General features: G+C 45.8%; 1 protein-coding gene across 2 annotated transcripts in view; it reads right to left on the bottom strand.

The window, feature by feature from the left end:
- Window positions 1-614: 614 nt before the first annotated feature.
- Window positions 615-20744, bottom strand: part of LOC129851352 (lysine-specific demethylase phf2-like) — a 163425-nt gene continuing 143295 nt past the window's right edge. For both annotated transcript variants that reach the window (XM_055917828.1, XM_055917829.1), the window contains exons 20-22: window positions 2636-2745; window positions 1612-2161; window positions 615-1360 (exon numbers count right to left, since the gene is read on the bottom strand). In XM_055917828.1, coding sequence (XP_055773803.1) covers window positions 1272-1360; window positions 1612-2161; window positions 2636-2745 — 749 coding nt within the window. In that variant the 3' untranslated portion in view covers window positions 615-1271. The remainder of the gene's footprint in view (window positions 1361-1611; window positions 2162-2635; window positions 2746-20744) is intronic.

Genomic DNA, 20744 nt, shown 5'->3' with positions numbered 1-20744 from the left:
GCATGTGGGTCAGTCTGATGGTTTACAGTAGTAGTCCCTAGCCAGTGGGTCAGTCTGATGGTTTACTGTATTAGTCCCTAGCAAGTGGGTCAGTCTGATGGTTTACTGTATTAGTCCCTAGTCAGCATTGTTAGGCAGATGAGCAAAAACTATGTTTTTAGAGATGACTTCCACGATTTGCTAAACAGATATCTTCGAGACGCGCTTGTCACATTAGAATTACGCCATCTGAGGAAAGACAATGGTCTATAATCACAATATTTAACAATAGTCTTCAAATCGAACTAATCGTAGATTGTGAGAAGAAGCTGATATGTAAGTAACCATCATCATATTTTGACATCTGAGATGACTCTGAAAATCTCTTCATGTTTTTGTGCTTAATAGTTGTTTCATAAGTGCCTTTTTTGGCTGTCCTTCCTTGACATTATCTTAGGACAATAAATATTATAACTGATAGTGCTTAGGAAAGAAAGAAATAGCGTGGAGGTGATTGTTTTGTAGTGAAGGTCTCGACTGAAATCAACATTGTGTGTGCTAACATCCCAGTCCTTGTCATGCCAAATGTGTTTGGAGTGGAATGTTAGAACAAACAGACTGGATTCCAGGCTATGTCTGGTCTGAGGAGGACAGAGGAAAACATTTATTTCCTAAAATCATGAACAACATTGCAAGGTAATGATAAGCCACATCCAAATAGCAGTAATGAATTCCCTATGAATAAACTGTAATTCAACCTATATCCCACCCTAGAATGGATGACTGCAATGTATTTCTAGGCTGTGTTCCCAAATGGCACCCTATTCCCAATATAGTGCACTACTTTTGACCAGAGCCCTATGGAACCCTATTCCCAATATAGTGCACTACTTTTGACCAGAGCCCTATGGAACCCTATTCCCAATATAGTGCACTACTTTTGACCAGAGCCCTATGGAACCCTATTCCCTATATAGTGCACTACTTTTGACCAGAGCCCTATGGGTGACCAGTACATTATAAAGGGAATAGTGTGCCATTTGAACAGCAGCCCTAGTGTATCTCTAGTGTAGTGACCCCCTGATAAACTGACTGGAGTAAAATGACACACATTTTTCTTAAAAAATATTTGTAACAGGTATTCTGTACACTTTAGTATCTGAAAGTTATAAAGCAGTCTGTCTCTGTTGGCCCTGGACCTATCAGAAGAGAGGAGGTGGAGAAGCGGCCAGTTCATTGGCCAATAGTACTGCATCAGGAACCAATGGCAGTTCTCAGTGAGTCACTTCCTGTTAAAGGAGGAGCTTCCCGTTGCGTTGTATCTTGAGGATCTTTCCCAGTCTCTGTTTGGCTGTCGCCATGCCTTTCTTGAGCCGCTTCGCTGTGAGGAGAGAGACACAGAAAGAGACTTATAAAAACCTTCTGAAAAAGAAATCATGAATTCAACAGCAACTATCTTTCCAATTGATGAATAGACTGTTGCTTTAAGCATCGTTGAAAAGTAGGGTACTAACCTAGACCTATAGGTGGTAGTGTGGATGGTTGAATCACCACAGGTCTATCTGGCTCCACGGACCAGTTTGTAGTAATGGATTAATTGAGCTCCTGGTTTGGGTAAAGTAGATCACTTACCTTCACCCTTTGCTGCTGCTCCTCCTGATGCTGCTGCTCCTTCTCCTCCTGATGCTGCTCCTCCTCCTCCTCCTGCGCCTCCTCCTGCACCTGCTGCGCCTCCTCCTCCTCCTGCTGCTGCTCCTTCTCCTCCTGCACCTCCTCCTCCTCCTGCTGCTGCGCCTCCTCCTTCTCCTCCTGATGCTGCTCCTCCTGCGCCTCCTCCTCCTGCTGCTGCGCCTCCTCCTCCTCCTGCTCCTCCTCCTGCTGCTCCTCGCTCCCCCTTGGCTGTGTTGTTGTTCTGAGACAATGAAGATGTGGAGGGTCGTCTCTGTGTGAGGAAGACTCCGGGGGCCATGGGCTGGAGCCCCCCAGCCTGACTCCCTCCTGCCCCAGAGGAGTACTGGTGGTTGGTCTGGCCCGGCTCAGTGTCCTGGCCCACGTCTGGTTCTGTAGAGCTGCTGTACCTGCTCAGCTTCCTCACTGGCTCCTCCTCTTCCTCCTCCATCACGGTAGCAGGGGGCTTCTTTTTTGTGTTTTTCTTCTTCTTCTTGTTCTTCTGCTGTTCCTCCTGGGTAAGAAGAAGAAAGGAATATCTGCATCCCAAAATGACACCGTATGCCCTAAATAGTGCACTATTTTTGACCCGAACCCTATGGGAGCCATACCAGGGAACAGGGGGGCATTTGGGACACAGACTACAGGAACATATCACTGGTGGAAAGAAAGTTTACCTCAAGTGGAGAGAAAATGGTTTTATTCAATTACTTTCTGAGCTCTTTGGTAGCCAGTTAGCTCTTTGGTAGCCAGCTAGCGAGTTAACAGACGACAGGCAAGCCAAGCTAATTAGCTAGCTAGCTATCATGGCAAAATGTGAAAATGTTTTTCAGTCAAATTACTTATTTTTTTTACAACTTCTACAGGCTATGAAAGTAGTGTTCTGGGATCGAGTCTCGGTTGGTAAAAGCTCAAACCACCAAGTGGGTTCAATTCAATTGAGTCCAAGTGGGTAGTTGCGTGGCAACATTTAGTTAGTCCAACTGACCTGGTGAGAGAGTTTGGCTGCAGCAGCCGCCAGTCCTGTCTCTATGGACGCCACTCTTGCTCCTTCTCTGGCCGGCCTCGCCTGACGAAGCACAGAGGGACCGACACGTGCTACAGACAGACACATTGATCAATACAACTTACAACTGAATATAACTACTGGGACACACATGCTACAAACACAGAGACCTCTCAGCTCAGAACACATTCACATCATCTCATTCAGAGTGGTTGAGTTAAATGCAGAAGGCACATTTCAGTTGAATACATTCAGTTGGACAACCCACTAGGTATCCCCCTTTCCCTTTCCAACCCACTAGGTATCCCCCCTTTCCCTTTCCAACCCACTAGGTATCCCCCCTTTCCCTTTCCAACCCACTAGGTATCCCACTTTCCCTTTCCAACCCACTAGGTATCCCCCTTTCCAACCCACTAGGTATCCCCCTTTCCCTTTCCAACCCACTAGGTATCCCCCTTTCCCTTTCCAACCCACTAGGTATCCTCCTTTCCCTTTCCAACCCACTAGGTATCCCCCTTTCCCTTTCCAACCCACTAGGTATCCCCCCTTTCCCTTTCAACCCACTAGGTATCCCCCTTTCCAACCCACTAGGTATCCCCCTTTCCAACCCACTAGGTACCCCCCTTTCCCTTTCCAACCCACTAGGTATCCCCCTTTCCAACCCACTAGGTATCCCCCTTTCCCTTTCAACCCACTAGGTATCCCCCTTTCCCTTTCCAACCCACTAGGTATCCCCCTTTCCAACCCACTAGGTATCCCCCTTTCCCTTTCAACCCACTAGGTATCCCCCTTTCCCTTTCCAACTCACTAGGTATCCCCCTTTCCCTTTCCAACCCACTAGGTATCCCGCTTTCCCTTTCAACCCACTAGGTATCCCCCTTTCCCTTTCCAACCCACTAGGTATCCCCCTTTCCCTTTCCAACCCACTAGGTATCCCCCTTTCCCTTTCCAACCCACTAGGTATCCCCCTTTCCCTTTCCAACCCACTAGGTATCCCCCTTTCCAACTGACTAGGTATCCCCCTTTCCCTTTCCTACCCACTAGGTATCCCCCTTTCCCTTTCCAACCCACTAGGTATCCCCCTTTCCCTTTCCAACTGACTAGGTATCCCCCTTTCCCTTTCAACCCACTAGGTACCCCCCTTTCCCTTTCAACCCACTAGGTACCCCCCTTTCCAACCCACTAGGTATCCCCCTTTCCCTTTCCAACCCACTAGGTATCCCCCCTTTCCCTTTCCAACCCATTAGGTATCCCCCTTTCCCTTTCCAACCCACTAGGTATCCCCCTTTCCCTTTCCAACTGACTAGGTATCCCCCTTTCCCTTTCAACCCACTAGGTATCCCCCTTTCCCTTTCCAACTGACTAGGTATCCCCCTTTCCCTTTCAACCCACTAGGTATCCCCCTTTCCCTTTCCAACTGACTAGGTACCCCCCTTTCCAACTGACTAGGTATCCCCCTTTCCAACTGACTAGGTATCCCCCTTTCCCTTTCAACCCACTAGGTACCCCCCTTTCCCTTTCAACCCACTAGGTACCCCCCTTTCCAACCCACTAGGTATCCCCCTTTCCCTTTCCAACCCACTAGGTATCCCCCCTTTCCCTTTCCAACCCATTAGGTATCCCCCTTTCCCTTTCCAACCCACTAGGTATCCCCCTTTCCCTTTCCAACTGACTAGGTATCCCCCTTTCCCTTTCAACCCACTAGGTATCCCCCTTTCCAACCCACTAGGTATCCCCCTTTCCCTTTCCAACCCACTAGGTATCCCCCTTTCCCTTTCCAACCCACTAGGTATCCCCCTTTCCCTTTCCAACCCACTAGGTATCCCCCTTTCCCTTTCAACCCACTAGGTATCCCCCTTTCCCTTTCCAACCCACTAGGTATCCCCCCTTTCCCTTTCCAACCCACTAGGTATCCCCCTTTCCCTTTCAACCCACTAGGTATCCCCCTTTCCCTTTCCAACTGACTAGGTACCCCCCTTTCCCTTTCAACCCACTAGGTATCCCCCTTTCCAACCCACTAGGTATCCCCCTTTCCCTTTCCAACCCACTAGGTATCCCCCTTTCCCTTTCCAATCCACTAGGTATCCCCCTTTCCCTTTCCAACCCACTAGGTATCCCCCTTTCCAACCCACTAGGTATCCCCCTTTCCAACCCACTAGGTATCCCCCTTTCCAACCCACTAGGTATCTCCCTTTCCCTTTCCAACCCACTAGGTATCCCCCTTTCCAACCCACTAGGTATCCCCCTTTCCAACCCACTAGGTATCCCCCTTTCCAACCCACTAGGTATCTCCCTTTCCCTTTCCAACCCACTAGGTACCCCCCTTTCCAACCCACTAGGTACCCCCCTTTCCAACCCACTAGGTATCCCCCTTTCCAACCCACTAGGTATCCCCCTTTCCAATCCACTAGGTATCCCCCTTTCCAATCCACTAGGTATCCCCCTTTCCAATCCACTAGGTATCCCCCTTTCCAATCCACTAGGTATCCCCCTTTCCCTTTCCAATCCACTAGGTATCCCCCTTTCCCTTTCAACCCACTAGGTATCCCCCTTTCCAACCCACTAGGTATCCCCCTTTCCAACCCACTAGGTATCTCCCTTTCCCTTTCCAACCCACTAGGTATCCTCCTTTCCAACCCACTAGGTATCCCCCTTTCCAACCCACTAGGTACCCCCCTTTCCAATCCACTAGGTATCCCCCTTTCCCTTTCCAACCCACTAGGTATCCCCCTTTCCAACCCACTAGGTATCCCCCTTTCCAACCCACTAGGTATCCCCCTTTCCAATCCACTAGGTATCCCCCTTTCCAATCCACTAGGTATCCCCCTTTCCAATCCACTAGGTATCCCCCTTTCCAATCCACTAGGTATCCCCCTTTCCAATCCACTAGGTATCCCCCTTTCCAATCCACTAGGTATCCCCCTTTCCCTTTCCAACCCACTAGGTACCCCCCTTTCCCTTTCCAACCCACTAGGTACCCCCCTTTCCAACCCACTAGGTACCCCCCTTTCCAACCCACTAGGTATCCCCCTTTCCCTTTCCAACCCACTAGGTATCCCCCTTTCCCTTTCCAACCCACTAGGTATCCCCCTTTCCCTTTCCAATCCACTAGGTATCCCCCTTTCCAACCCACTAGGTATCCCCCTTTCCCTTTCCAACCCACTAGGTATCCCCCTTTCCCTTTCCAACCCACTAGGTACCCCCCTTTCCCTTTCCAACCCACTAGGTACCCCCCTTTCCAACCCACTAGGTACCCCCCTTTCCAACCCACTAGGTATCCCCCTTTCCCTTTCCAACCCACTAGGTATCCCCCTTTCCCTTTCCAATCCACTAGGTACCCCCCTTTCCAACCCACTAGGTATCCCCCTTTCCCTTTCCAACCCACTAGGTACCCCCCTTTCCAACCCACTAGGTATCCCCCTTTCCAACCCACTAGGTATCCCCCTTTCCCTTTCCAACCCACTAGGTATCCCCCTTTCCAACCCACTAGGTATCCCCCTTTCCCTTTCCAACCCACTAGGTATCCCCCTTTCCCTTTCCAACCCACTAGGTACCCCCCTTTCCCTTTCCAACCCACTAGGTATCCCCATTTCCAACCCACTAGGTATCCCCCTTTCCAACCCACTAGGTACCCCCTTTCCCTTTCCAACCCACTAGGTATCCCCCTTTCCAACCCACTAGGTATCCCCCTTTCCCTTTCCAACCCACTAGGTACCCCCCTTTCCAACCCACTAGGTACCCCCCTTTCCAACCCACTAGGTACCCCCTTTCCCTTTCCAACCCACTAGGTATCCCCCTTTCCAACCCACTAGGTATCCCCCTTTCCCTTTCCAACCCACTAGGTATCCCCCTTTCCCTTTCCAACCCACTAGGTACCCCCCTTTCCAACCCACTAGGTACCCCCCTTTCCAACCCACTAGGTATCCCCCTTTCCAACCCACTAGGTATCCCCCTTTCCCTTTCCAACCCACTAGGTACCCCCCTTTCCAACCCACTAGGTACCCCCCTTTCCAACCCACTAGGTATCCCCCTTTCCAATCCACTAGGTACCCCCCTTTCCAACCCACTAGGTATCCCCCTTTCCCTTTCCAACCCACTAGTTATCCCCCTTTCCCTTTCCAACCCACTAGGTATCCCCCTTTCCAACCCACTAGGTATCCCCCTTTCCCTTTCCAACCCACTAGGTACCCCCCTTTCCAACCCACTAGGTATCCCCCTTTCCAACCCACTAGGTATCCCCCTTTCCCTTTCCAACCCACTAGGTACCCCCCTTTCCAACCCACTAGGTACCCCCCTTTCCAACCCACTAGGTACCCCCCTTTCCAACCCACTAGGTACCCCCCTTTCCAACCCACTAGGTATCCCCCTTTCCAATCCACTAGGTACCCCCCTTTCCAACCCACTAGGTACCCCCTTTCCCTTTCAACTGTTTAATTAAATCAGTCACAGTACATTCTGAAAGTATTCAGACCCCTTCCCTTTTTCCACATTTTGTTACTTTACAGCCTTATTCTAAAATGGCTTAAATTAAACATTTCCATCAATCTACACACAATCCCCCATAATGACAAAGCAACAACAGGTTTTTAGAAATGTGTTAAAAATATAAACAGAAATACTTTATTTCCATAAGTATTCAGACCCTTCGCTATGAGACTTAAAGTTCAGGTGCATCCTGTTTCCATTGATCATCCTTGAGATGTTTCTACAACTTGATTGGAGTCCACCTGTGGTAAATTCAATTGATTGGACATGATTTGGAAAGGCACACACCTGTCTATATATATAAGTTCCCACAGTTGACAGTGCATGTCAGAGCTAAAACCAAGCCATGAGGTCGAAGGATTTGTCCGTAGAGCTCCGAGACAGGAATGTGTTGAAGCACAGATCTGGGGAAAGGTCCCAAAAAATGTCTGCAGCATTGAAGGTCCCCAAGAACACAGTGGCCTCCATCATTCTTAAATGGAAGAAGTTTGGAACCACCAAGAGAGATGGGAGAACCTTCCAGAAGGACAACCATCTCTGCAGAATTCCACCAATCAGGCCTTTATGGTAGAGTGGCCAGACGGAAGCCACTTCTCAGTAAAAGGCACATGACGGCCCACTTGGAGTTTGACCAAAAGGCACCTAAAGAACTCTGACTGTGAGAGACAAGATTCTCTGGTCTGATGAAACCAAGATTGACCTCTTTGGCCTGAATGTCAAGTGTCACATCTGGAGGTAACCTGACACCATCCCTACGGTGAAGTATGGTGGTGGCAACATCAAGCTGTGGGGATGATTCTCAGGGACTAGGAGACTAGTCAGGGTCGAGGGAAAGATGAACAGAGCAAAGTACAGAGAGATCCCTGATGGAAACCTGCTCCAGAGCGTTCAGTACCTCAGGCTGGGGCGAAGGTTCACCTTCCAACAGGACAATGACCCTAAGCACACAGCCAATACAACGCAGGAGTGGCTTCGGGACAAGTCTCTGAATGTCCTTGATCCTTGAGTGGCCCAGCCAGAGAACGGACTTGAACCCGATCGAACATCTCTGAAGAGACCTGAGAATTGCAGTTCAGTGACGCTCCCCATCCAACCTGACAGAGCTTGAGAGGATCTGCAGAGAAGAATGGGAGAAACTCCCCAAATACAGGTGTGTCAAGCTTGTAGCGTCATACCCAAGAAGACTTGAGGCTGTAATCACTACCAAAGGTGCTTCAACAAAGTACTGAGTAAAGGGTCTGAATACTTATGTAAATATGATATCAGTTTTCTATGTTTTATATATACACATTTGCAAAAATGTCTAAAAAACTGTTTTTGTTTTGTCATTTTGATGAAAAAAAATATTTAATTGATTTTAGAATAAGGCTGTAACGTAACAAAATGTTGAAAAAGTCACTGTAATGCACTGTACGTTGTGACAGGTCTAGTGTACCTGTGGGGCTGTAGAGTGAACCTTTCATCTATACAGTATTAGTGACAGGTGTAGTGTACCTGTGGGGCTGTAGTGTCTGAACCTTTCATCTATACAGTATTAGTGACAGGTGTAGTGTACCTGTGGGGCTGTAGAGTGAACCTTTCATCTATACAGTATTAGTGACAGGTGTAGTGTACCTGTGGGGCTGTAGAGTGTCTGAACCTTTCATCTATACAGTATTAGTGACAGGTGTAGTGTACCTGTGGGGCTGTAGAGTGAACCTTTCATCTATACAGTATTAGTGACAGGTGTAGTGTACCTGTGGGGCTGTAGAGTGAACCTTTCATCTATACAGTATTAGTGACAGGTGTAGTGTACCTGTGGGGCTGTAGAGTGAACCTTTCATCTATACAGTATTAGTGACAGGTCTAGTGTACCTGTGGGGCTGTAGAGTGTCTAAACCTTTCATCTATACAGTATTAGTGACAGGTGTAGTGTACCTGTGGGGCTGTAGAGTGAACCTTTCATCTATACAGTATTAGTGACAGGTGTAGTATACCTGTGGGGCTGTAGAGTGTCTAAACCTTTCATCTATACAGTATTAGTGACAGGTGTAGTGTACCTGTGGGGCTGTAGAGTGAACCTTTCATCTATACAGTATTAGTGACAGGTGTAGTGTACCTGTGGGGCTGTAGAGTGAACCTTTCATCTATACAGTATTAGTGACAGGTGTAGTGTACCTGTGGGGCTGTAGAGTGTCTAAACCTTTCATCTATACAGTATTAGTGACAGGTGTAGTGTACCTGTGGGGCTGTAGAGTGTCTAAACCTTTCATCTATACAGTATTAGTGACAGGTGTAGTGTACCTGTGGGGCTGTAGAGTGTCTAAACCTTTCATCTATACAGTATTAGTGACAGGTGTAGTGTACCTGTGGGGCTGTAGAGTGTCTGAGCCTTTCATCTATACAGTATTAGTGACAGGTGTAGTGTACCTGTGGGGCTGTAGAGTGAACCTTTCATCTATACAGTATTAGTGACAGGTGTAGTGTACCTGTGGGGCTGTAGAGTGAACCTTTCATCTATACAGTATTAGTGACAGGTGTAGTGTACCTGTGGGGCTGTAGAGTGAACCTTTCATCTATACAGTATCAGTGACAGGTGTAGTGTACCTGTGGGGCTGTAGAGTGAACCTTTCATCTATACAGTATTAGTGACAGGTGTAGTGTACCTGTGGGGCTGTAGAGTGAACCTTTCATCTATACAGTATTAGTGACAGGTGTAGTGTACCTGTGGGGCTGTAGAGTGAACCTTTCATCTATACAGTATTAGTGACAGGTGTAGTGTACCTGTGGGGCTGTAGAGTGAACCTTTCATCTATACAGTATTAGTGACAGGTGTAGTGTACCTGTGGGGCTGTAGAGTGAACCTTTCATCTATACAGTATTAGTGACAGGTGTAGTGTACCTGTGGGGCTGTAGAGTGAACCTTTCATCTATACAGTATTAGTGACAGGTGTAGTGTACCTGTGGGGCTGTAGAGTGTCTAAACCTTTCATCTATACAGTATTAGTGACAGGTGTAGTGTACCTGTGGGGCTGTAGAGTGAACCTTTCATCTATACAGTATTAGTGACAGGTGTAGTGTACCTGTGGGGCTGTAGAGTGTCTAAACCTTTCATCTATACAGTATTAGTGACAGGTGTAGTGTACCTGTGGGGCTGTAGAGTGAACCTTTCATCTATACAGTATTAGTGACAGGTGTAGTGTACCTGTGGGGCTGTAGAGTGTCTAAACCTTTCATCTATACAGTATTAGTGACAGGTGGAGTGTACCTGTGGGGCTGTAGAGTGAACCTTTCATCTATACAGTATTAGTGACAGGTGTAGTGTACCTGTGGGGCTGTAGAGTGTCTGAACCTTTCATCTATACAGTATTAGTGACAGGTGTAGTGTACCTGTGGGGCTGTAGAGTGAACCTTTCATCTATACAGTATTAGTGACAGGTGTAGTGTACCTGTGGGGCTGTAGAGTGAACCTTTCATCTATACAGTATTAGTGACAGGTGTAGTGTACCTGTGGGGCTGTAGAGTGTCTAAACCTTTCATCTATACAGTATTAGTGACAGGTGTAGTGTACCTGTGGGGCTGTAGAGTGAACCTTTCATCTATACAGTATTAGTGACAGGTGTAGTGTACCTGTGGGGCTGTAGAGTGAACCTTTCATCTATACAGTATTAGTGACAGGTGTAGTGTACCTGTGGGGCTGTAGAGTGAACCTTTCATCTATACAGTATTAGTGACAGGTGTAGTGTACCTGTGGGGCTGTAGAGTGTCTAAACCTTTCATCTATACAGTATTAGTGACAGGTGTAGTGTACCTGTGGGGCTGTAGAGTGAACCTTTCATCTATACAGTATTAGTGACAGGTGTAGTGTACCTGTGGGGCTGTAGAGTGTCTAAACCTTTCATCTATACAGTATTAGTGACAGGTGTAGTGTACCTGTGGGGCTGTAGAGTGTCTGAACCTTTCATCTATACAGTATTAGTGACAGGTGTAGTGTACCTGTGGGGCTGTAGAGTGTCTAAACCTTTCATCTATACAGTATTAGTGACAGGTGTAGTGTACCTGTGGGGTTGTAGAGTGTCTAAACCTTTCATCTATACAGTATTAGTGACAGGTGTAGTGTACCTGTGGGGCTGTAGAGTGAACCTTTCATCTATACAGTATTAGTGACAGGTGTAGTATACCTGTGGGGCTGTAGAGTGAACCTTTCATCTATACAGTATTAGTGACAGGTGTAGTGTACCTGTGGGGCTGTAGTGTCTGAACCTTTCATCTATACAGTATTAGTGACAGGTGTAGTGTACCTGTGGGGCTGTAGAGTGTCTAAACCTTTCATCTATACAGTATTAGTGACAGGTGTAGTATACCTGTGGGGCTGTAGAGTGAACCTTTCATCTATACAGTATTAGTGACAGGTGTAGTGTACCTGTGGGGCTGTAGAGTGAACCTTTCATCTATACAGTATTAGTGACAGGTGTAGTGTACCTGTGGGGCTGTAGAGTGTCTAAACCTTTCATCTATACAGTATTAGTGACAGGTGTAGTATACCTGTGGGGCTGTAGAGTGAACCTTTCATCTATACAGTATTAGTGACAGGTGTAGTGTACCTGTGGGGCTGTAGAGTGTCTAAACCTTTCATCTATACAGTATTAGTGACAGGTGTAGTGTACCTGTGGGGCTGTAGAGTGAACCTTTCATCTATACAGTATTAGTGACAGGTGTAGTGTACCTGTGGGGCTGTAGAGTGAACCTTTCATCTATACAGTATTAGTGACAGGTGTAGTGTACCTGTGGGGCTGTAGAGTGTCTAAACCTTTCATCTATACAGTATTAGTGACAGGTGTAGTGTACCTGTGGGGCTGTAGTGTCTGAACCTTTCATCTATACAGTATTAGTGACAGGTGTAGTGTACCTGTGGGGCTGTAGTGTCTGAACCTTTCATCTATACAGTATTAGTGACAGGTGTAGTATACCTGTGGGGCTGTAGTGTCTGAACCTTTCATCTATACAGTATCAGTGACAGGTGTAGTGTACCTGTGGGGCTGTAGAGTGAACCTTTCATCTATACAGTATTAGTGACAGGTGTAGTGTACCTGTGGGGCTGTAGAGTGTCTAAACCTTTCATCTATACAGTATTAGTGACAGGTGTAGTGTACCTGTGGGACTGTAGAGTGAACCTTTCATCTATACAGTATTAGTGACAGGCGTAGTATACCTGTGGGGCTGTAGTGTCTGAACCTTTCATCTATACAGTATTAGTGACAGGTGTAGTGTACCTGTGGGGCTGTAGAGTGAACCTTTCATCTATACAGTATTAGTGACAGGTGTAGTGTACCTGTGGGGCTGTAGAGTGTCTGAACCTTTCATCTATACAGTATCAGTGACAGGTGTAGTGTACCTGTGGGGCTGTAGAGTGAACCTTTCATCTATACAGTATTAGTGACAGGTGTAGTGTACCTGTGGGGCTGTAGAGTGTCTAAACCTTTCATCTATACAGTATTAGTGACAGGTGTAGTGTACCTGTGGGGCTGTAGTGTCTGAACCTTTCATCTATACAGTATTAGTGACAGGTGTAGTGTACCTGTGGGGCTGTAGTGTCTGAACCTTTCATCTATACAGTATTAGTGACAGGTGTAGTGTACCTGTGGGGCTGTAGTGTCTGAACCTTTCATCTATACAGTATTAGTGACAGGTGTAGTGTACCTGTGGGGCTGTAGAGTGAACCTTTCATCTATACAGTATTAGTGACAGGTATAGTGTACCTGTGGGGCTGTAGAGTGTCTAAACCTTTCATCTATACAGTATTAGTGACAGGTGTAGTGTACCTGTGGGGCTGTAGAGTGTCTAAACCTTTCATCTATACAGTATTAGTGACAGGTGTAGTGTACCTGTGGGGCTGTAGAGTGAACCTTTCATCTATACAGTATTAGTGACAGGTGTAGTGTACCTGTGGGGCTGTAGAGTGAACCTTTCATCTATACAGTATTAGTGACAGGTATAGTGTACCTGTGGGGCTGTAGAGTGTCTAAACCTTTCATCTATACAGTATTAGTGACAGGTGTAGTGTACCTGTGGGGCTGTAGAGTGAACCTTTCATCTATACAGAATTAGTGACAGGTGTAGTGTACCTGTGGGGCTGTAGAGTGAACCTTTCATCTATACAGTATTAGTGACAGGTGTAGTGTACCTGTGGGGCTGTAGTGTCTAAACCTTTCATCTATACAGTATTAGTGACAGGTGTAGTGTACCTGTGGGGCTGTAGAGTGAACCTTTCATCTATACAGTATTAGTGACAGGTGTAGTGTACCTGTGGGGCTGTAGAGTGAACCTTTCATCTATACAGTATTAGTGACAGGTGTAGTGTACCTGTGGGGCTGTAGAGTGAACCTTTCATCTATACAGTATTAGTGACAGGTGTAGTGTACCTGTGGGGCTGTAGAGTGTCTAAACCTTTCATCTATACAGTATTAGTGACAGGTGTAGTGTACCTGTGGGGCTGTAGAGTGAACCTTTCATCTATACAGTATTAGTGACAGGTGTAGTGTACCTGTGGGGCTGTAGAGTGAACCTTTCATCTATACAGTATCAGTGACAGGTGTAGTGTACCTGTGGGGCTGTAGTGTCTGAACCTTTCATCTATACAGTATTAGTGACAGGTGTAGTGTACCTGTGGGGCTGTAGAGTGTCTGAACCTTTAATCTATACAGTATTAGTGACAGGTGTAGTATACCTGTGGGGCTGTAGAGTGTCTAAACCTTTCATCTATACAGTATCAGTGACAGGTGTAGTGTACCTGTGGGGCTGTAGTGTCTGAACCTTTCATCTATACAGTATTAGTGACAGGTGTAGTGTACCTGTGGGGCTGTAGAGTGTCTGAACCTTTAATCTATACAGTATTAGTGACAGGTGTAGTATACCTGTGGGGCTGTAGAGTGTCTAAACCTTTCATCTATACAGTATTAGTGACAGGTGTAGTGTACCTGTGGGGCTGTAGAGTGAACCTTTCATCTATACAGTATTAGTGACAGGTGTAGTGTACCTGTGGGGCTGTAGAGTGAACCTTTCATCTATACAGTATTAGTGACAGGTGTAGTGTACCTGTGGGGCTGTAGAGTGTCTAAACCTTTCATCTATACAGTATTAGTGACAGGTGTAGTGTACCTGTGGGGTTGTAGAGTGAACCTTTCATCTATACAGTATTAGTGACAGGTGTAGTGTACCTGTGGGGCTGTAGAGTGTCTGAACCTTTCATCTATACAGTATTAGTGACAGGTGTAGTGTACCTGTGGGGCTGTAGAGTGTCTAAACCTTTCATCTATACAGTATTAGTGACAGGTGTAGTGTACCTGTGGGGCTGTAGAGTGAACCTTTCATCTATACAGTATTAGTGACAGGTGTAGTGTACCTGTGGGGCTGTAGAGTGTCTAAACCTTTCATCTATACAGTATTAGTGACAGGTGTAGTGTACCTGTGGGGCTGTAGAGTGAACCTTTCATCTATACAGTATTAGTGACAGGTGTAGTGTACCTGTGGGGCTGTAGAGTGAACCTTTCATCTATACAGTATTAGTGACAGGTGTAGTGTACCTGTGGGGCTGTAGAGTGAACCTTTCATCTATACAGTATTAGTGACAGGTGTAGTGTACCTGTGGGGCTGTAGAGTGAACCTTTCATCTATACAGTATTAGTGACAGGTGTAGTGTACCTGTGGGGCTGTAGAGTGAACCTTTCATCTATACAGTATCAGTGACAGGTGTAGTGTACCTGTGGGGCTGTAGAGTGAACATTTCATCTATACAGTATTAGTGACAGGTGTAGTGTACCTGTGGGGCTGTAGAGTGAACCTTCCATCTATACAGTATCAGTGACAGGTGTAGTGTACCTGTGGGGCTGTAGAGTGAACCTTTCATCTATACAGTATTAGTGACAGGTGTAGTGTACCTGTGGGGCTGTAGAGTGTCTAAACCTTTCATCTATACAGTATTAGTGACAGGTGTAGTGTACCTGTGGGGCTGTAGAGTGTCTGAACCTTTCATCTATACAGTATTAGTGACAGGTGTAGTGTACCTGTGGGGTTGTAGAGTGTCTAAACCTTTCATCTATACAGTATTAGTGACAGGTGTAGTGTACCTGTGGGGTTGTAGAGTGTCTAAACCTTTCATCTATACATTATTAGTGACAGGTGTAGTGTACCTGTGGGGCTGTAGAGTGAACCTTTCATCTATACAGTATCAGTGACAGGTGTAGTGTACCTGTGGGGCTGTAGAGTGAACCTTTCATCTATACAGTATTAGTGACAGGTGTAGTATACCTGTGGGGCTGTAGAGTGTCTAAACCTTTCATCTATACAGTATTAGTGACAGGTGTAGTGTACCTGTGGGGTTGTAGAGTGAACCTTTCATCTATACAGTATTAGTGACAGGTGTAGTGTACCTGTGGGGCTGTAGAGTGAACCTTTCATCTATACAGTATTAGTGACAGGTGTAGTGTACCTGTGGGGCTGTAGAGTGAACCTTTCATCTATACAGTATTAGTGACAGGTGTAGTGTACCTGTGGGGCTGTAGAGTGAACCTTTCATCTATACAGTATTAGTGACAGGTGTAGTGTACCTGTGGGGCTGTAGAGTGTCTAAACCTTTCATCTATACAGTATTAGTGACAGGTGTAGTGTACCTGTGGGGCTGTAGAGTGTCTGAGCCTTTCATCTATACAGTATTAGTGACAGGTGTAGTGTACCTGTGGGGCTGTAGAGTGTCTGAGCCTTTCATCTATAAAGTATTAGTGACAGGTGTAGTGTACCTGTGGGGCTGTAGAGTGAACCTTTCATCTATACAGTATTAGTGACAGGTGTAGTGTACCTGTGGGGCTGTAGAGTGAACCTTTCATCTATACAGTATTAGTGACAGGTGTAGTGTACCTGTGGGGCTGTAGAGTGAACCTTTCATCTATACAGTATTAGTGACAGGTGTAGTGTACCTGTGGGGCTGTAGAGTGTCTGAACCTTTCATCTATACAGTATTAGTGACAGGTGTAGTGTACCTGTGGGGCTGTAGAGTGTCTAAACCTTTCATCTATACAGTATTAGTGACAGGTGTAGTGTACCTGTGGGGCTGTAGAGTGAACCTTTCATCTATACAGTATTAGTGACAGGTGTAGTGTACCTGTGGGGCTGTAGAGTGAACCTTTCATCTATACAGTATTAGTGACAGGTGTAGTGTACCTGTGGGGCTGTAGAGTGTCTAAACCTTTCATCTATACAGTATTAGTGACAGGTGTAGTGTACCTGTGGGGCTGTAGAGTGAACCTTTCATCTATACAGTATTAGTGACAGGTGTAGTGTACCTGTGGGGCTGTAGAGTGAACCTTTCATCTATACAGTATTAGTGACAGGTGTAGTGTACCTGTGGGGCTGTAGAGTGTCTAAACCTTTCATCTATACAGTATTAGTGACAGGTGTAGTGTACCTGTGGGGCTGTAGAGTGAACCTTTCATCTATACAGTATTAGTGACAGGTGTAGTGTACCTGTGGGGCTGTAGAGTGAACCTTTCATCTATACAGTATTAGTGACAGGTGTAGTGTACCTGTGGGGCTGTAGAGTGTCTGAACCTTTCATCTATACAGTATTAGTGACAGGTGTAGTGTACCTGTGGGGCTGTAGAGTGTCTAAACCTTTCATCTATACAGTATTAGTGACAGGTGTAGTGTACCTGTGGGGCTGTAGAGTGAACCTTTCATCTATACAGTATTAGTGACAGGCGTAGTATACCTGTGGGGCTGTAGAGTGTCTAAACCTTTCATCTATACAGTATTAGTGACAGGTGTAGTGTACCTGTGGGGCTGTAGAGTGAACCTTTCATCTATACAGTATTAGTGACAGGTGTAGTGTACCTGTGGGGCTGTAGAGTGAACCTTTCATCTATACAGTATTAGTGACAGGTGTAGTGTACCTGTGGGGCTGTAGAGTGAACCTTTCATCTATACAGTATTAGTGACAGGTGTAGTGTACCTGTGGGGCTGTAGAGTGTCTAAACCTTTCATCTATACAGTATTAGTGACAGGTGTAGTGTACCTGTGGGGCTGTAGAGTGAACCTTTCATCTATACAGTATTAGTGACAGGTGTAGTGTACCTGTGGGGCTGTAGAGTGAACCTTTCATCTATACAGTATTAGTGACAGGTGTAGTGTACCTGTGGGGCTGTAGAGTGTCTAAACCTTTCATCTATACAGTATTAGTGACAGGTGTAGTGTACCTGTGGGGCTGTAGAGTGAACCTTTCATCTATACAGTATTAGTGACAGGTGTAGTGTACCTGTGGGGCTGTAGAGTGAACCTTTCATCTATACAGTATTAGTGACAGGTGTAGTGTACCTGTGGGGCTGTAGAGTGTCTAAACCTTTCATCTATACAGTATTAGTGACAGGTGTAGTATACCTGTGGGGCTGTAGAGTGTCTGAACCTTTCATCTATACAGTATTAGTGACAGGTGTAGTATACCTGTGGGGCTGTAGAGTGTCTGAACCTTTCATCTATACAGTATTAGTGACAGGTGTAGTGTACCTGTGGGGCTGTAGAGTGAACCTTTCATCTATACAGTATTAGTGACAGGTGTAGTGTACCTGTGGGGCTGTAGAGTGAACCTTTCATCTATACAGTATTAGTGACAGGTGTAGTGTACCTGTGGGGCTGTAGAGTGAACCTTTCATCTATACAGTATTAGTGACAGGTGTAGTGTACCTGTGGGGCTGTAGAGTGAACCTTTCATCTATACAGTATTAGTGACAGGTGTAGTATACCTGTGGGGCTGTAGAGTGTCTAAACCTTTCATCTATACAGTATTAGTGACAGGTGTAGTGTACCTGTGGGGCTGTAGAGTGAACCTTTCATCTATACAGTATTAGTGACAGGTGTAGTATACCTGTGGGGCTGTAGAGTGAACCTTTCATCTATACAGTATTAGTGACAGGTGTAGTGTACCTGTGGGGTTGTAGAGTGTCTAAACCTTTCATCTATACAGTATTAGTGACAGGTGTAGTGTACCTGTGGGGCTGTAGAGTGTCTAAACCTTTCATCTATACAGTATTAGTGACAGGTGTAGTGTACCTGTGGGGCTGTAGAGTGTCTGAACCTTTCATCTATACAGTATTAGTGACAGGTGTAGTGTACCTGTGGGGCTGTAGAGTGAACCTTTCATCTATACAGTATTAGTGACAGGTGTAGTGTACCTGTGGGGCTGTAGAGTGAACCTTTCATCTATACAGTATTAGTGACAGGTGTAGTGTACCTGTGGGGTTGTAGAGTGTCTAAACCTTTCATCTATACAGTATTAGTGACAGGTGTAGTGTACCTGTGGGGCTGTAGAGTGTCTAAACCTTTCATCTATACAGTATTAGTGACAGGTGTAGTGTACCTGTGGGGCTGTAGAGTGTCTAAACCTTTCATCTATACAGTATTAGTGACAGGTGTAGTGTACCTGTGGGGCTGTAGAGTGAACCTTTCATCTATACAGTATTAGTGACAGGTGTAGTGTACCTGTGGGGCTGTAGAGTGTCTAAACCTTTCATCTATACAGTATTAGTGACAGGTGTAGTGTACCTGTGGGGCTGTAGAGTGAACCTTTCATCTATACAGTATTAGTGACAGGTGTAGTGTACCTGTGGGGCTGTAGAGTGAACCTTTCATCTATACAGTATTAGTGACAGGTGTAGTGTACCTGTGGGGCTGTAGAGTGAACCTTTCATCTATACAGTATTAGTGACAGGTGTAGTATACCTGTGGGGCTGTAGAGTGTCTAAACCTTTCATCTATACAGTATTAGTGACAGGTGTAGTGTACCTGTGGGGCTGTAGAGTGAACCTTTCATCTATACAGTATTAGTGACAGGTGTAGTGTACCTGTGGGGCTGTAGAGTGTCTAAACCTTTCATCTATACAGTATTAGTGACAGGTGTAGTGTACCTGTGGGGCTGTAGAGTGAACCTTTCATCTATACAGTATTAGTGACAGGTGTAGTGTACCTGTGGGGCTGTAGAGTGAACCTTTCATCTATACAGTATCAGTGACAGGTGTAGTGTACCTGTGGGGCTGTAGAGTGAACCTTTCATCTATACAGTATTAGTGACAGGTGTAGTGTACCTGTGGGGCTGTAGAGTGTCTAAACCTTTCATCTATACAGTATTAGTGACAGGTGTAGTGTACCTGTGGGGCTGTAGAGTGAACCTTTCATCTATACAGTATTAGTGACAGGTGTAGTGTACCTGTGGGGCTGTAGAGTGTCTGAACCTTTCATCTATACAGTATTAGTGACAGGTGTAGTGTACCTGTGGGGTTGTAGAGTGAACCTTTCATCTATACAGTATTAGTGACAGGTGTAGTGTACCTGTGGGGCTGTAGAGTGTCTAAACCTTTCATCTATACAGTATCAGTGACAGGTGTAGTGTACCTGTGGGGCTGTAGTGTCTGAACCTTTCATCTATACAGTATTAGTGACAGGTGTAGTGTACCTGTGGGGCTGTAGAGTGTCTAAACCTTTCATCTATACAGTATCAGTGACAGGTGTAGTGTACCTGTGGGGCTGTAGAGTGAACCTTTCATCTATACAGTATTAGTGACAGGTGTAGTGTACCTGTGGGGCTGTAGTGTCTGAACCTTTCATCTATACAGTATTAGTGACAGGTGTAGTGTACCTGTGGGGCTGTAGAGTGTCTGAACCTTTCATCTATACAGTATTAGTGACAGGTGTAGTGTACCTGTGGGGCTGTAGAGTGTCTAAACCTTTCATCTATACAGTATTAGTGACAGGTGTAGTGTACCTGTGGGGCTGTAGTGTCTGAACCTTTCATCTATACAGTATTAGTGACAGGTGTAGTGTACCTGTGGGGCTGTAGAGTGAACCTTTCATCTATACAGTATTAGTGACAGGTGTAGTGTACCTGTGGGGCTGTAGAGTGAACCTTTCATCTATACAGTATTAGTGACAGGTGTAGTGTACCTGTGGGGCTGTAGTGTCTAAACCTTTCATCTATACAGTATTAGTGACAGGTGTAGTATACCTGTGGGGCTGTAGAGTGTCTAAACCTTTCATCTATACAGTATTAGTGACAGGTGTAGTGTACCTGTGGGGCTGTAGAGTGAACCTTTCATCTATACAGTATTAGTGACAGGTGTAGTGTACCTGTGGGGCTGTAGAGTGAACCTTTCATCTATACAGTATTAGTGACAGGTGTAGTGTACCTGTGGGGCTGTAGAGTGAACCTTTCATCTATACAGTATTAGTGACAGGTGTAGTATACCTGTGGGGCTGTAGAGTGTCTAAACCTTTCATCTATACAGTATTAGTGACAGGTGTAGTGTACCTGTGGGGCTGTAGAGTGAACCTTTCATCTATACAGTATTAGTGACAGGTGTAGTGTACCTGTGGGGCTGTAGAGTGAACCTTTCATCTATACAGTATTAGTGACAGGTGTAGTGTACCTGTGGGGCTGTAGAGTGTCTAAACCTTTCATCTATACAGTATTAGTGACAGGTGTAGTGTACCTGTGGGGCTGTAGAGTGAACCTTTCATCTATACAGTATTAGTGACAGGTGTAGTGTACCTGTGGGGCTGTAGAGTGAACCTTTCATCTATACAGTAT

The sequence above is a fragment of the Salvelinus fontinalis genome, chromosome 3 (genome assembly GCF_029448725.1).
Source record: "Salvelinus fontinalis isolate EN_2023a chromosome 3, ASM2944872v1, whole genome shotgun sequence".
In the NCBI taxonomy this organism is placed as follows: domain Eukaryota; kingdom Metazoa; phylum Chordata; class Actinopteri; order Salmoniformes; family Salmonidae; genus Salvelinus; species Salvelinus fontinalis.
Note: the sequence above shows the minus strand (reverse complement) of the source record. Positions and strands in the feature narration are given on the sequence as shown.